Source organism: Motacilla alba, chromosome 6 (assembly GCF_015832195.1).
Source record: "Motacilla alba alba isolate MOTALB_02 chromosome 6, Motacilla_alba_V1.0_pri, whole genome shotgun sequence".
Taxonomy (NCBI): Eukaryota; Metazoa; Chordata; class Aves; order Passeriformes; family Motacillidae; genus Motacilla; species Motacilla alba.
Genome location: NC_052021.1, coordinates 14635196 through 14651402, shown reverse-complemented (window position 1 = coordinate 14651402; position 16207 = coordinate 14635196). Strand labels below are relative to the sequence as shown.

The following is a 16207-nucleotide window of genomic DNA, read 5'->3' as shown; positions in this document are numbered from 1 at the left end:
TGGAACATAATCTAGCTCTGCTGCTTAAAGGAAACCATGGAGGGCTCTGCTTTTTCTTTCAGGTTGTGTTAATCTCTTTGATATAATGCATGATGGCACAGTAGTTGCACAGTTAACTGTGGCTTTCTGCTTTGGAATGACCCCACTAATTACACTATATAGAAAAGATGGATTAACTGTCTTGGGAGAGCATTTTACGCAGCTGACATTTAGATGGCTGGAGGATGTTGAAGGTGACACTGGAAATGACATGCCAAAACTCTGCTGATGTGCCCAGGAAGCTGAGGATACATTGGTAGCTGGGTGGAAGCTGGTGAAGGCACCTGAGGGACCCTTTTTAACCTCTGCTTGTGGAGCTGAACATTGCCAGAGGTGGAGACAGATATGTGTCCCTCCACACAGAGCAGCAGAGAGATCTCATTACCCACTCCCTCCCTGACCCCATGCAGTCTTTACAGCTCTGCTTGAATCCAAAGGTGTCCATTGTTGTCTGACAAAGCTTTCCAGTTCTACTCGTTGCAGCTCTTTCTGCTCCTCGGCTTTCCAGGTTTTGATTTGTAGCTGATATCAGCAGCATTGACTTCTGGCAGGCAGATGGAAAAATACATAGCTTATGAAGTAAACATTGAGAGCTGTGAGCCACAGCCTGTGTGAATTTCACTGTTGCAAGAAAAAGGGTCCGACATGGAATGCAGGGTAAAAACAATGCTCAAAATCAGCACTTTCGAGCTAAGTATTGTAGGTGTTTGGGTTTTTTCTGAATGGTTGGTTGCTTTCTTTTGTTTGGTTGGTTTTGGATTTTTTTTTGCTATTTCAAGGAGTTACATGCTTTGCTTACCTTTAAAAGTAAACTCCTACTGTTTGCTTCCTAAAACCCCACAAAACAAAAGATACAAGGTGACATCATGGACAAGCATGATTTTCCATTAAAAAAAGCCTAAATTGTACCTGTAGCTGTAAAGCTGTAATTTCTATTTGAATTTGCAGGCATCCATTACCCTTATTGTGAAGGTTTCTTTGCACCTGTTTAAAAATGCATTTGTCTCTTTTAGATTTGGTTCTTTTCATGCTGGAAGAATCCCCCTTTTCTGGGGTTGCTGGGTGTTTGGCTGTTGTACTGCAGGATAGTGACATCTGGGCTATAACCCTATGGACTTCTCTGGCCATGCCACATGACATGACACCCTGGGTATCCTGTGAACCAGTCCTCTCTTGAGAGTGGATTTCTTCTGTTGATGTTTTGTATTTGCGGATTTGATTAAAATTCTTGGTGTTGTGAATATAAGTAGGGCTTTTTCTTGGGTAATGAATGCTGTGGTGTTGTGTGGGTGTGCAGTATTTAGGTATTGCATTTACTTGTGACAGCAGCAATAACACTTTCTCATTAACTATCTTCCGAAATCTAATTTCATAATGTCAAAAACTTACTACTTTCATCTCACCAACATAACCCAAGTCCCTACCCCAGCATAACTCAAAAGGTTGCTGGAAAAATGCACAGTCTCTTGTTTTTTCAGTAGGTGAATAGGAATAAAATTATGAGCCTTTAAACTAAATAATAATTTTTTACTTGTAGCCTGAGATCTGTTCAATCAATAATCTTTCTGCTAACTCTGGGGAGAATTTTAGTTGCCTCTATAAAATGTTTTAATTATTTAAAATCATAAAATATAAGTAGGCACAATTTGCTTGGAACTCATTAGGGAAATATATGAATAAGAAGAAAAGATAATGTTTGCTTCTGCATTAATTTAAAGCAGTCTCTAAAATATGAAATCTAATCCTGGAAAGCAGTGACTTATCATCAATGTTTATTTTTCTTATAATCAGAGTAAATATTAAAGCAGCTAGTTATGTGCTTATCCCTACAGTATTGCACTGAGCCAAAAAGGAAGATAAATAACTTGTCTAAAATCTCCCATTCATTTCCCTCTTTTGCAGGTTTTATGTTTGTTCATTTCCTTTTTCAAAACATTGCTTCAGAAATTATTATAAAACAGGTGACTTACAAACCATGAGTAGCTGCAAATGCATGAGGCCAATTTTGTGTGATTAGAATTATGCAGAGGTAATGCTTTATGCTTGTGCAGAGCCTTTTCATTTAGTGCAGATCACTGGCACAATATGCAGCAGCAGAGAAATGCCACAGCCCTGGAAAACGGCTTAGCAGACCAGAGAGCAGAGCAAGTGATGAGTTAGGAAACAAAAGAATTTCTTTAAGCTTCTCTGAAGAAACTTCAGTGCTCACTGTGGCAGGAAATGCTCATTTGCAGCTCGTAGGTGTGCACAGAGGGAAAAATCAGCTTTGTCATTCTCTCGCTCAGTGCTTGTTTGGGATGTCATCAGCAATCCTTTCCGAAAGATGCTTGATGTATTTGTGATTTCCACATCTTCATTCTGGGAAGGCCATGATAGTGCTGCCTCTCCCATTAAAATGGAATGAGCATTAAAATCAAATGTACTGCAAACCATGCAGAAATGGGTCCAGATTGTTGTGTGTGGGGTGCTTTAGGTTATTCTACTGTGTTGGTCTGGGTGTTCTTGGAAGAAGGGATGGAGCCACTCAGCATGGTCACCTTCCCCAAGGTAGTGCACAGCTGGTGTCACAATGGAGGAGACCTGTGCACTTTCAGTAGGTGGGATGGGTAAAACCAAGCTGTATCTCAGCTAGTAGGGTGTAATCTCAGCTAGTAGGGTGTTGTGGTTAACCCCAGCTAGCAACTAAGCCACACACAGATGCTTCCTGACTACCTCTGGTGCAACAGGGGAGAGAATTGGAAGGGTATAAGTAAGAAAACTTGTAAGCTGAGATAAAGACAGTTTAATAAACAAAGCAGAAGCTGTAAAACCAAGGAATTTATTTACCACTTCCCACCTGCCGGCAGGAAAGCCATCCCCTGGAAAGCAGGACTCCATCCTACAGAACTTGGGAAAACAAACACCATCACTCTGAATGCCTCCCTTTCCTCCTTCTTCCCCCCATTTATACACTGAGCATCATGTCATGTTGGTATCCTTTTGGTCAGTTTGGGTCAGCTGGCCTGGCTCTCCCTCCTCCCAATTATTCATGCATCCCAGCCTGTTCCTTGGTGCAGTGGAGTGAGGGGAACATCAACACTGTTTCCAGCACAAACCCAAAACATAGCCCTGTAATAGCTGCTATGAAAAAAATGAACTCTCCTCCAGCCCAACCCAGCCCACAAGGACAAAAATCTCTTAAAACAGTACTGATCTCTTAGCTTTTTTTCTCCCATTGTGACCATTTAGGATCGATTTCTTCAAGTGATAAACAGAACATAAGCAGGGATGCAGTTAACTCTGTGCTACTACATCAAAAACAAGCCAGTTATGGCACTTGCTGCTGTTGCTACTCCAGTATCAAGATTGCAGTGCTTGAGATACGGCATATCTCTCAGATCTGAGCTGCAAAGGTTTTGGGAACTGCTCGTGCCTCAAAGGAAGGAGTTGGGATGAAGTTTATATTCATGTTCCTTTTTCTGTATCCTAAGGGCTTTGTCACAAGTTTGCTAATTGTCTTCCATGAGCAGCAATTCACAGAAAGTGCTGTCTGTGTGCAACGTGACTGAGTTCAAATAGATTAAAAACACTTGAGTTTGTTAAAAGAAGGACTGACAGTGGTGTCAGAGGTTCAATAAATGCCTGAAAGTTATGTTACACTCAGTAGCTCAGTTTTTCTTTAGGCCATTACTTTCTTTATTAACACAAGATACTGAGGATACTCCCTGCATTGTTTCCCAATGTCCCAGCAGGATTGAAAATCCAGAATCGAGCCTTGTGCCCTGCGTCTACCTTTGGACAATGAGCTAATTTTTTTGGGGCAGCCTTCTCTCCAGATTTCTGAGCATTTAGTCTCAGTCCTTTTCATTTAATTAGCTAGTAGAGATGCAAAACCTACTCTTAAAAAGTCTTCAGTTCCCTTCCCTGTCACCCACGTAAATATCATACCATACAATTTTGAAGGTGTATCTTTGGAGCAGGGACTCAGATACCTAACCGGCAGCTAGGATTACACGCTTTAATTCTCATGGTGGCTTCTGGGAGTTACCACACTATGGGGAATTATTTTTTTCATTGCTGTTGTCATTCTTTTCTGTTTAATGACCCATCTTTCAGCCCCATTTGCTTCTGAGCAAATCCCAGCTGTACATTTGTCACCTGTGTTGGCCCCTCTGGGATCCTCTCCTGCAAGTGGAAGAGATGTTGGTGTTGCAGGAACAGCTGGGTTGGGAGGGTTTGGGCAATAGCTGTTCCCCTGGGTCAGCTCTTCACCTGGGGCAGAAAATCCTGAGCCTCTACAGTGCGAGCAGTAGCTCAGGCACGTGTATTACCCAAGAGGGGTGAGCAGGCCCAGCAGACCCACGAGCTTCCATACCTGATGTCTCCATTAGAGAGAGACAAACACTTGTTATTGGGTGGCCCATTCTCATCAGCTAATGGAAGTCTTAATCCTCATTGCCCCACAAATTCCCCATAGCTGATTCACCACTCAAATTAAACCATGATTATATATTATCAGCAGTCATTTCATAGTAAGGTTGAAGGATCAAATGCAGTTAGCAGTGATGAATTCCAGATGTGCAGGACAGAAGCCTAAAGAGAAGGCCAGTTTCTGAGTAACTACAAGAGAGTAATGTATTCTAAATATTTGATTCAATTAAGCTTCCTTCTGCTCTTTGTTTCCACTTACAGATGGCTCATCAATCTATAGTTTAGGGACACATTGCTATTCTTTCTAATGGTAATTAGGTGATCAGGATGGAGACAGGTTTGATGAAATACTCACATTATGATCTGCATATTTAAAAAATGGAACAGAGCCCAAAGCAGAAGCAAAATGATAGCTGGCTGCTGCACATGGCTTTATCCTCAGGCACTGGATAGGTCCTCCTCCAGCATAGGTAATGGGGACTTTGCTAGTTCTCACCACAGAAAAAATAGTTATTTTAAAATTATTCATCTATGAATGCTTGTATCTGGTTTTGAATGTTGCTAAACTCTAGTTTCCTGCAAAAATAGTCATGATGCTTGCCCATTTTTGGCTCAGCTTCACTGGGAGGGTTCTTGCAATCTGGAAAATAGTAGGTAAAACAGTTGCAGAGTCTGTGATTGATCTTCCAATGACTTCTCCATGTTTGGGAAAGGCCACCATGCCACTTTCATGGCAGGGTATGTATTCTTAACAGCTTCTAGCTTGCTCATGTTTATCAGCCACTAGCCTCAGAAAGCAGGAAAAGTTGAGAAGATACCCCTGCTGTTAAAGTGTCCCATTTTGTGCTTTTAACCCTTAGGATTCTTTTGGTATCTACTGACGAAGTAGAACTGTAAAGTAGAACATGGCCAGAAGCTCTGCATGCAAATGTCTAATGATCCTGTACCCTCCTTCAGCCACTCCATCTGAGAGCTGTTAGAGCCACTAAGAATTTAATAAGGTATCATTTCTTTTATGCAGAGAAGAAATTTGAGGAGTGCAGAAGTTTGAAGCTCTGAGGGTAAATCTGTACTCAGAAAAATAAATTGGGCAAACTTCATACCCTATTTAAATTCTCATTTAAGGGCAACATGCACCTTGTCCTGGCCTTCTCCCAGACAGGATTTTGCAGTCAGTCCTCAATTAAGCAGATCCTGATATGCTTTACTGAATCAGGGTTTTAAGTGGAAGTGACAGAAATAGAATTGAAATCTCTTCAGTCATAACCTTACTCTGAAGCCATCAGGCAATCCGTCCTTCCTTCATTGCTCTCCACCGCAGTATGCTATGGCAAGTTGAGACAGGCAAGAGCCATGCTCTGAACTTCTGCCCCTTACCAGAACCCAATCCACCCAGCTGAAATTTCAAAAAATATGAGTCAAGTAGACAGTCTTTAAGATTCTGAGACAAGAAATCTTTGTCCCCCAGTGTCCTGAGTCATTCAAGTGCATTGTTTAAGCAAATGGACCAAGTATTCTCTTAGTTCTGTTACAGCTTCCCTTCAGGATGTCAACAAAACTGAACATCTCTTTCCTCTATACATATGATACCCAGTGTTATCAGTCCTCCAAAACAGTTACCAGTGAAGCCTTTGCCTGTAAAATCCTACTTTCAGTTCCTTATTTAATGAATTTTTATCTGTACTCAAGAATTGCAGGCTGAAATTTTGTTACATGCTGCCTAGGGAAAGGAATCTCTGTTTGCAACAACAGTTTGAACAGCCAGTTCACAGCTGTATTGCATCCTCATGCAATCAGAATCCTTCTGTAGGCTTGCCACTAATACTCTGTGCTTGCATCTTTCTAGGAAACAAGCATCTAGCAAGCTGCTTCTTTGAGGGGATAAAGGGGAGGGATGTAGGAAAGAGGGAGAATTGTTTTGGTTTACTTCTTGCCCATTTGCTTTTCCTCATATTGACTTAAAAAAGGAATCTATCTGCACTGTTACCTAGGCTAAAGAAATCCAGTTCTTGTGCAAAAAGGTTTTAGAGAATACAGTTAGTGTATTGTGAATACTGTTTGTCCTTTGGCAAGCTTTTAAAAACAACTTTTTTTTTTCAGATGATGTCTTTTTGAGGCTTGTTCTGTAGTATCCTTCAAAGATAAGGAATGACTTAGAATATTTTTAGTCTGAGAAGGCTAGCAATCTCCTTGATGACATTTCATTAAAAATCCCTTTTTCTGTTATGGCTATAAACATTAGTAAACTGCACTTCTTTTCCTTTTGATGGTACTGGCTCATTATTCCGCTGCTCAAGAGGCTCTTCTAGGACAGAAAACTACTTTGTTGTTTTGAGGCAGTTGGACAATCTGTAGAGGGGGATTTTTTCAACCACTGTCTTACAAGGACAATTTCACGTAAGTTTACTTCCTTTATTACAATTAATGTAAGAAACCATAGTAGATCTCATAATAAATCTCTCTTCTCTACTTAGCTGCCCTTAGGATCTAGCTGCTCCGAAAGTCTACTTTCCCAGGTTATGCTATCCAGTGGAGATATAGGTTAAATTGAATTTTTCATACTGTTCTACCTCCATTTTTCCTGATGATTTGATTGATATTTCCCACCTGCTGGGCCTCCTCGAGCTACAACTTGAATGCTAATGTCACTCCATCTCCCACGGGGAGCATGCTGATATTGACACGTGCATCTCTGAGAAGCTTCTGATTGAGGCGGTGTATACTCTGCGCTGCCAAGTCATCCTTCCTTGGTTTTAGCACCCTTCCATTCCAAAAGACCTATTGAAAAAAGAAATATGATGCACCTCCTTTGTTCTAATATGGTCCTTGGACCACAAAGGGAACTTTAGAAAAGTTCCTGTATATATCTTAGAGATTGATATTATTTGTTGTATTTCAGATGTCTAATGGTCTCTGACACGGAACTCTCAAAAGTAAGTGGGATTGAGAGTCCACAGAACTTGCTAATTGTACTTCTACTGTAGATTTGAAGCCAAAATCAAAAAATATGTCTTTAAATATAGGTTTTTTAGGAGCCCCTATTTGGCTACCACCATAATCCCAAAGGTGCATGGTATGCTTTGTTTCTTGTAAAAGTAGTTAATTGATAACTTATTAATAGTTACTGATTACAAGTGCTACTTTTGATTTTGTGTAAGTACGGTACATAGTATAAATGGACTGCAAGACAAACAAGAATAATACAGAGCATTCCCTGTAATGAATAACAAAAAAATTCCTTTGTTTTCTATTAATGTTTTATATAGCTTACTTAAAGAATTTATGTTGAATTTTCTTTTTGATTGTGTTATGTGTAACTGCCTGTGCATTACCATCAGAACTGCAGTACTTACATTATCAATAGCTATTATTCCCCCTTTCTTTATGAGGTGCAAGCATTTTTCATAGTACTCATTGTAGCTTTCTTTATCGGCATCAATGAAAGCAAAGTCAAAGGTTTCCGCTTCTCCATTGGCCAACAGTTCATCTAGATGAGCAACACAGTGAGTTGTTATACCCTGGTTAGTGCTGTGTAGGAGGAAGTAATCCATTTGTGTCAAAGCTCTCATTAAATGTTTTCTGCTGCCTTGACCAGGCAGCCTATTCCTCCACAGGTAATTACTAGAAAAGCTTATCCCACAGAAACCAATCTAGACATTATGTATGCCATAAAACACGCAGTTACTGAGGTCTGCATGCTTAGGAGTTTGTGGAGTAGCTCCAAACCTGAAGGATACAGCTGGGACTGCTGAAAGGTACAGCAAAAACAAGTCAAGCACTTTGAAACTGGACATACTCTACACCTTCAGCTTTTTATCAGATAAGAATGGTTTTCCTGAGTGGATTAGAATTTTTCTCACTTTATGAACAGGTTCTAAATGCTAATCTCTCCTTGCAGATCAAGGGCCATGACACAGGTCATGAACAAACTATGTCAGAGATATTTACAGCAAAAAAACTGCTGTAAGTAGTTCCTCTCTGGGCCAAGGCGAGTAGAATTCAGTTTTAAGTTCTCCTAAACAGATTTCTTGACTGAGAATTCCAAATTGCCAGTTTCAGAGGAGGTGATTTCTGTCTCCTAAGGTCCTCTGCCACCCCTCTAACCCACCCTTAGCCTCTGTCAGCAGAAGATCTTTCTGTCTGAAGCAATGCCTGGACAAAGCATTGCTTTGATAGACTTCAAGGAGTGTGCATACCAGCAAACTGTTTATATTTGCCTCTTTAGAAAGGATGGATTTGAAAGTAATACAGAGTTATCAGTGGATGTGTGGATCCACCAAATACCTTTGCTGGAAACCTTCTGCATCCAAGAATCCTAGAAAGTCTTGCATTTTCAGAACATTTATTAGTATTTCCTCTGCCCCACATTTTCTCTTTCCTTGAATGAGAGAAGTCATTGCCTCACTAATGGCCTTGTATGTGTTTGGCACATCCTAAATTTAAACTTCTCTGAACACAATTCAGTCTAAGCTATATACTGGCTTCTGATTTTTTTCTGCACTTCAGCCCTTTCAGGGAACTCTTCCTCTCTTAACAAAGGAATACTTGCTTCGAATGGACAATACTAAGAGAAATTTGGATGTGTTTGATTAATTTGTTTTAATCAGCTTTCCAGAAGCAGCTGACAATAGTATTTGACAAATTAAACAAAGTGATGGACAGGACAGGTGAGTGACCAGTACAGCCCACAACACAGGACAAGCATTTTCTTCCTCTCTACTAGTAGGTAGGAAAACTGTGAACTCCTAAAGATTTTTACTTTTTAATAGAAGAAAAGCTGCCTCCCTATTAGCAAAAGGGATCACATTCACAATCATTTTTGGTCTTAAATTTCATCACTATTGTATCCCTCTTCTATTTCTAGGGAAGGGGAAACAATCTGTTATTTCAGGCTACTTACCAAGCGTTTGAATTGCTGGTTTAATCCGCAGGTCAATTTTATGCTCTACTCCTGCCTAAGATGAAAAAGAACAGTGTTGATAAAAGTGGTCAAGAAATAACCTGTTAGTAGGCTGTACTCAGGGAGTGACTGGGGTTCAGATAGTTTTCCTATTATTTCTAGGTTCCAAACACCACTTATTTTTCTTCCCAAACAGAACTCTATCAGCCTACTTTAATGGTAAGAATATTTTTGTGTGAATTTGCAAGTCTAAAATAACAAAATCTCTTCACATGTAAAGGCAGCTGTCCCCATTGGTACAGGAGATGCTGCTTACCTCCTTCCACAGTGGCCTTCCAATTTTGGCATAGTCCTCACTTATATCACAGGCAACAACTTGGCCATCATCTGGCAGGACAAGTGCCATACTCAAGGCATTATAACCTGTGAACACACCTAGGAAAATCATAAGAGACAACAACGCTTATTGTATTGTGGAAAAAGGGTTACAGGGCTCTCTTTAGGAATAAAATCCCCAAAGGAATCAAGGCAATTTGTTAATAGACAGTAAAGATTTTTTAATTTTTCGTTCCATTTTAATGTAATGTAGGTTGAGAAGAAGTTGTTTTTTGTTTTTGAGCAAACTTCAACGTTAGCTTTTCCCAAAAGGCTCATGGACAGACAAGGCAGAGTCTGGTCTTGAATGTGTAACCCAGAGAGACTGGATGAGCAGCAAAATACCAGGGAATTATAACAGCCAGGCCAAGAATGAAAATGGTGGGAACCCATACCTGGCTGCTCAGCAGCAGTCTGCCTTTTAGGACATCCTGGTAATATAGGTGTGTCAAGTAAAGTGGATTTGATATAGGGCCTGTGCAGCAAAACATCTTCTTCTAGCAAGAAAGTGATACAGGAAGGACAGAATACACCCTGTCCTGCAACTGCTGAAGACTCAAGAGATCTATTTAGCTCCATTTTTCAGACTGCCTCAGAATGGATGACCCATCCATGCTGACGCCAGAACTACTTAATGCACAGTTTGACAAAGTGGTAACCAAGTGCAAATCAGAGACTCCTTTTCATGCTGTAGTTTGCCCACCTGTTTGTTGACAGTTATGCAGTACCTTCCTGTATTTGGATTTTTTATGTTAAACGTGGCTGTATTTGGAGAGTGATTGTCAAGAGTTTTATTTTACTACAAAGTGACACTCTTACCTATTTCAATAACTTTCTTGGCTTTAATGAGTTTGATCAAATTTGCCATAAGCTGAGCCTGCTCACAGGACACCATCATTCTGCCCTGGGGATGATCACCAGTGAGCTAGGAAAAGGAAAAAAACAAACCATACCACATCAAACAAAAACCAAATCTACCAAACCAATACCCTAAAGAAAAAAAAACCCTGTGAAACTCCAGGATAAACAGACACCTTTGTCTTCTCATTTTAGATCGCTTTGTGGATGGAGCTAGATGGAGCCATCTATGAGGCAGAAATTGGCTTGAATTTAACTATAAGTAAGGAGGACGTTATGTGTGTCACAAGCAGTGGATAGTCAAAGCACTAGTATGCTCCAAAATTACCATGGCTGTGGCAAATGCAGCAATATTTGTAACTAAATGAAGAATCATAGAGGAACTTTGACTGTGAAAGTCCTTTATTTCTGTGAATTTGCACAAATGGAAGCACTTCCTTTAAGATGTGTAGAATGCTTTAATGAACTGCTAGGTTCATGTCCACCAAAGGTCAGACCACGTAGTCCAGGCTACACAATACAAACTTGGAGAATCTGTGCCCATCCCAGGGTGGAAGGGCTCTTGGCATTAAGGAATGGGCAATGAGAGAAGCAGGGCTGTGCCAGGACAGTTGAAGGGAAAGTTTATCTTCCTATTTCCTTCCTTCTGCTAGGGATCATTGCAGCCAACCTGTTCCAGCAGTTAGCATTTAATTTCTTTTATACAAGAACAGTTTGTCTCACCTGAAATGACTCAAACCTCAGTCAGGATGTCTGGTCTCATCTCTGACACTGGAGCCTGATGGAAGACATTACCTGTCTGAGCTACAGGTTCCTTATATGCTAACCAAAGTGAACAGAAGTAATTTGTTCAAGTCCAAATCAAGTGCAGCCCTGACACATGGCCTTGGGAGCCAAGGATAGAAAGACATGTCTAAAATGTATGCCAATACTATTAAAAAGTCATGTAGGTAGCCCTGAACATAGAAGAGTCTGGGTATTACCAGTTTAAAAAACCCCCCTAGTGGGTATGCAAATAAGATGGAGGAAGGAAATGTGACCAGGATCCCAGAAGTTCAGGACGAGGTGTGGGTGATACTGACCAGACGCAGCTTCTTTAGAATTGGATGTTCCCGCAGAGAGTGATCCAGTATGTATTGCCGGAGAGGACTATTTTTCCCAATCATACCACTCGGGGTCCCAAAACCTAAAGAAGGGTATCTTTTACCTACCAAAAAAATAAGTAATAAGAACTTTTACACTTTTCAGTTATTGCCATTTTAAATAAAGTAAACATTGAAGTATTACCAAAGGTTAAAAAGTTCTCCGCTCTGAAACAGCCATGAAAATGGAAAATGCAACATAGCTGGACAACCACGTGGACTATAATTTTTTTTTTCTCCTTTTTAGCCTCTAAGATGTCCAGTCCAGGCCTCCAATGGCTGAAAGGGAAAGGCTTCAGTACTGTGTTGTTCAGTGGCCAATGTAATGGTTACAAACTGCCATAATCTTACAGGAAAAGTAACCCCATCAAAACTCAAATGGCAAGTTTAAAGAGAGATACATGAATGAGGCGCAGAATTTTCTTAGTCTGTGGTGCTTCTTTTGCAGATGAATAGAGGCCACTGGGTTTTAGCCCCATCAGCTGATGTGTCTTCTCAAACCCTGTGCTCTCCTCATGATGCTGTCCTACCTTCCAGCCAGAGGAAATGTAGTATTGCAAAATTCCTTGTTTAGCATGAAACCAGTATGCAGACAAAGTAGGCACTGAAGCTGAAGTTTTAGTGCATGTCTACTCAAATACAGAACTGACTGCAGCTTTCATGCCCAGCGTTTCTTTTAGCAAATGGATTAACTATTTTGAAGAAATAACAACCAATTAATTTCCACATCTGGTAGTTGTTTGCTACGACAGAACGCTTTTATTTCGAGGGGTTTATTTTCTGTTAATGGTTCTATTTTACAGACGATCACGCCGAAATGTAAATTATTTCAACAACTTGCCTTAAGTCAAAGATTAAGTAAGTGCCCGCGTTACAAACCCAACACCAGTCTCCTTCCCCTCCTGGATCGTGGGCTCGTTCTTCCGGTGCCCCCGGGGAATGAAAGCGAAACTGCTACCAGAACAATGCCGTTCGCAAGGACCACACCCCGGCCTTTCCGGACTGGCCACACAAATGCAGGCAGGGGACCGGGCGGGGAGCGCGTCCTGGCTTTCGCTGGACCTTGTCCCGGCCCCACACTGCGGTAGCTGGATTACAGGGAGCGGCTCTAGGAACATCATGGTATTTACTGCAGCAGCTCAGCAAAATAAATCTCTGCCCGCAGGGCAGCCCCAAGGGGTCTGCTCCCTGACGGCCGCCGGGCTGCAGCCGGGACTCCTGCCCGCCCTGGGAGGGACCTGCCGAGCGCTGTGGCTCCCGTCCCGTCCCCCGTGGGGACACGAGAAAGGCGCAGCTTTCACGTCTCCGTGTATGTGGCAGGGCTTGGGGGGCGCCGCTTACCTGCAAGCATACCCGTGGCAAAGGCGACCCCCAGCATCGCCGTCCCCACGGCCACTTCTTTGGGCACGCTGAGCAGCGGCATTTTGGAGCCGGCAGGGAGGGGAGCGGTGCCGCCTGGTTACGCGGGCGCTGGGCGGTGCGGAGCGGTGCGGAGCGCTCCGCCTGCCCGGGAGGGCGGGGCCGCGCTGGCCCTGGGTGGCGGCCCGGCCACTTCGGTTTGTCCTGGTGACTCGTATGGTCCCCGCTTCTCGGCGTGCCGGACACTGGGCTCGGCTGGGGTGGGGAAAGGGTGGGTCGTCTGCGGGAGATGTGCGCCTTCGTCTCGGTGACATACTCGGTTGTGGTGCGTAAAGTGACAAAGACAGCACCCGGGATTTGTGCCGCCACCTCCTAAGAGGCTGGTTCTGGTACAGCTTCACTGCAGTCTTCGTTTTAAAACACGCCTAAGTGTGCTCGTAGTGGGCTCCCATGGAGGAGCTTTTTACAGAAATATGCTCGTAAGAGGCTTGGTACCCCAACTAGCCCGGGAAATGTGCTCTCTCTTTCCCCTAGAACGCAGTTGTTTTTTTGCAGCTGAGGTGTTAGCAATTACTCATCAAAAAGCATGTAAGATTTTTGGAATTTCGGTCTTGTGACCTGTGAGTTTCCAGGTGAAAGGAGTCAAGGAGGATTCTCCAAGAGAGGGGGAATAGGGCCTGGTTTCCTCCACTGCTTCAGCCCCTTTCTGCAGTACCTTCCAGGTGAGGTGGAGCGTTGACCTTGCCACTTCTTAACAGCCTTGTTGAGGGATCTCCTCCTGGCTGGATCTGTTGCTGAGGGAGTTGGCTTATAAGTCACCAATTGTGTGATCTTTTTTTATGTCAGCCTAAAATAATTTTTGTGCTTCTGTGCCTTTTGGAGATGGGCTGGGACTTCGGTTTTCATTTTGTGAAGTATTGGTAATATCTGAGTTTTGGAAAACAAACAAAATATGGAGATCTATCATTTTGACATTCTATGGGAGATAAAATTAGTACCATTGCACACAGGCTAGGAATACATAGGAATGGATTGGGTTGCAACTTGGCCTCCACAGATCTAGGATGAAAGCTGGTAAAAATTCCATTTTGGCACATAGTCTATCTTCAGAAAGCCAGATGAATTGTGTGTTGGTAGGTTTGGATGAAAACATCTCAACTATTTCCCTATGCTAGAAAAACAAATGTCAGTGTAGTTAGAAGAAAAAGATGCTTTTAAAAGTACATCTTAAGTGTGGGATTAAGTATATCACCAGGGTATTTATGGGAAATATGTTTGCCTTTCCCTGCATTTTTAGTGTGTTAGAGCTTATTTAGAAAGACTTGCCCCCAGAGCGCTTGTATTTCTTTTGCAGCAACTAATCATGCCACTCACTAGGGACTCTGCTGTGATTTCTGATTTGCAGAACAAAGTAAGACATATGATCTGTCTTGGCAGATAAAATAACTTCCAGTTCACTTCTGAAATTTATTTGATTTTGAAAGCTGTGAGTGTTGTTGGTTTCTTGGTGGCTTTTTTCATTCAGTATCTTGTCACTTTCTCTGTGTACATTTTGCGTTTGTAAATGAGAGCATTTCATCCCGTCTTTCAGAAGATGAGTTACCAGCACGTGCTGCAACGTGTCAGTTTTAGGCCAAACAACTGTAGGAGGCAGCAGCGGCCATAAATCAGATTTGTGACGGTGCGGCTCCATCTAGTGATTCTTCTCTACAACTGCAGCATAGGGGAGAGGAGCTGAGGGTTACTCTGTTCAATGAAACACACCAAGTGTGCAAGCTTCCAGTGTTGTGTTGACCTCTCGACTCGAAGAGACGACCCATTTGGATATCTCTGGGAACGCCAAGTTTCTGAAAGCTCCAAGAGAATTGGTGAACTGAATTGCTAATATACTTGAATGTGTTTCTGAAATTCTTCCCACACCCAAGCTGTTAATCAGTAATAGCCTTTGCTGGCAGTGTCAGGTGTTTTAGTATATCACTGTACTGGACAACAGGTTGTTTCCTTTAGATAATGAAGTCGATTTTCAGATATCTAAGATATGATGAAAAACTTTCATGAGGAGGTCAGAAGAGTTATAATATTCCAGCTGGATGGAATGGAGCCATCAGCTTTTCTTTGAGCCATTTCCATTTTCAGTTTACTTAACTCTTTGATATATATGGAACAGAAAACTTTGATTAACAGGTTTATTAGACATGTGCTTGCAGTGTGCTGTAGCTACCTGAGAATTTAAACATTTTGGTAGATTCCTGCCTATTACTTGTGCTAAGTAGGGTGAAGGCTACCTAGAGATTAAAAATGGAGTATAATATGGGCTTGGATACAAATCCCACTGCTCCCTAAATCTGTAAGGTCAGTCCAGTTGCACAGATTTCATGGGAGTTCAGGATTGCTCCCAGTGCTGTAGTCAGGAGGCATATTTGCTATGCCTGAAAGTGCCTTCTCTCTTGGACTGCATTCGAGAAAGGGTAGGAGGGTTTTGGCAGCACATTCAGGCTGGAGCCAGACCATGATCACATTTGTAAAACATATGGAGTGGGACAGACAGGAGAGGGGCTGACCTCAGGGTGTACAAATCCTCACTTTATTCATATTGATAATCTATTCAAGGTTTTACAGACACTGGGTAATTGATATATGAAATAGCCTGTTCTTCTCCTGGATCCTTCCTTCCAGGAGTGTTTTTCTATGTGAGAATGTTGCACACCATCTGCCTCGGTGTCATCTGTGTAGACTTATTGTAGAAATGGGACTGGCAGTGAGTGAGCCTACTGATAAGGCTGTCATCTCACTTCTGGGTTTCTGCCTTTCATTTGCAACTATTTTTACATGGACCAGTTGTGCCTGGTAACTGAGGCACCACTGTAAAATGCTAAATGACTTGCCTTGAGTATAGAAAGTTTTTCCTTTCACTGTCCTCATAATTTACATTTTTTTCTGTTGTTTTTATTTCCCTCTTCGCTCTTCCATGTGTCAACTACCTGAACTCAGCCCGTTCTAGCAGGCTGTGCCTTCCACATCCTTGGTGATGTTCTGTGGCCTGCTCCAAGGTGGTGGTAAAGAGTAGCAAGCATCTTGATTGTCTTGCTGCTGCATTAAAAAAAAGTAAAATCCATGTGTGTTT

The 16207-nt window shown here is 42.1% G+C and overlaps 1 protein-coding gene and 1 long non-coding RNA gene across 4 annotated transcripts in view; one reads left to right on the top strand and one right to left on the bottom strand.

Annotated features, from left to right (window-relative positions):
- Positions 1-6471: 6471 nt before the first annotated feature.
- On the bottom strand, positions 6472-13232 carry COMTD1 (catechol-O-methyltransferase domain containing 1). 2 transcript variants are annotated; one of them, XM_038141035.1, is made up of 7 exons: positions 13066-13232; positions 11665-11789; positions 10544-10649; positions 9666-9784; positions 9350-9404; positions 7803-7936; positions 6472-7227 (listed from the first exon to the last, which is right to left on the bottom strand). In XM_038141035.1, exons 1-7 carry the CDS (start codon positions 13145-13147, stop codon positions 7075-7077), a joined length of 774 nt encoding a protein of 257 aa, XP_037996963.1. In that variant the 5' UTR covers positions 13148-13232; the 3' UTR covers positions 6472-7074. The 2 variants fall into 2 exon arrangements, with proteins under 2 accessions (XP_037996963.1, XP_037996964.1); XM_038141036.1 differs by lacking the exon at positions 13066-13232 and adding an exon at positions 12566-12698.
- Positions 12770-16207, top strand: part of LOC119702642 — a 132978-nt gene continuing 129540 nt past the window's right edge. For both annotated transcript variants that reach the window (XR_005257412.1, XR_005257411.1), the window contains exon 1: positions 12770-12846. This is a non-coding gene — a long non-coding RNA (uncharacterized LOC119702642). The remainder of the gene's footprint in view (positions 12847-16207) is intronic.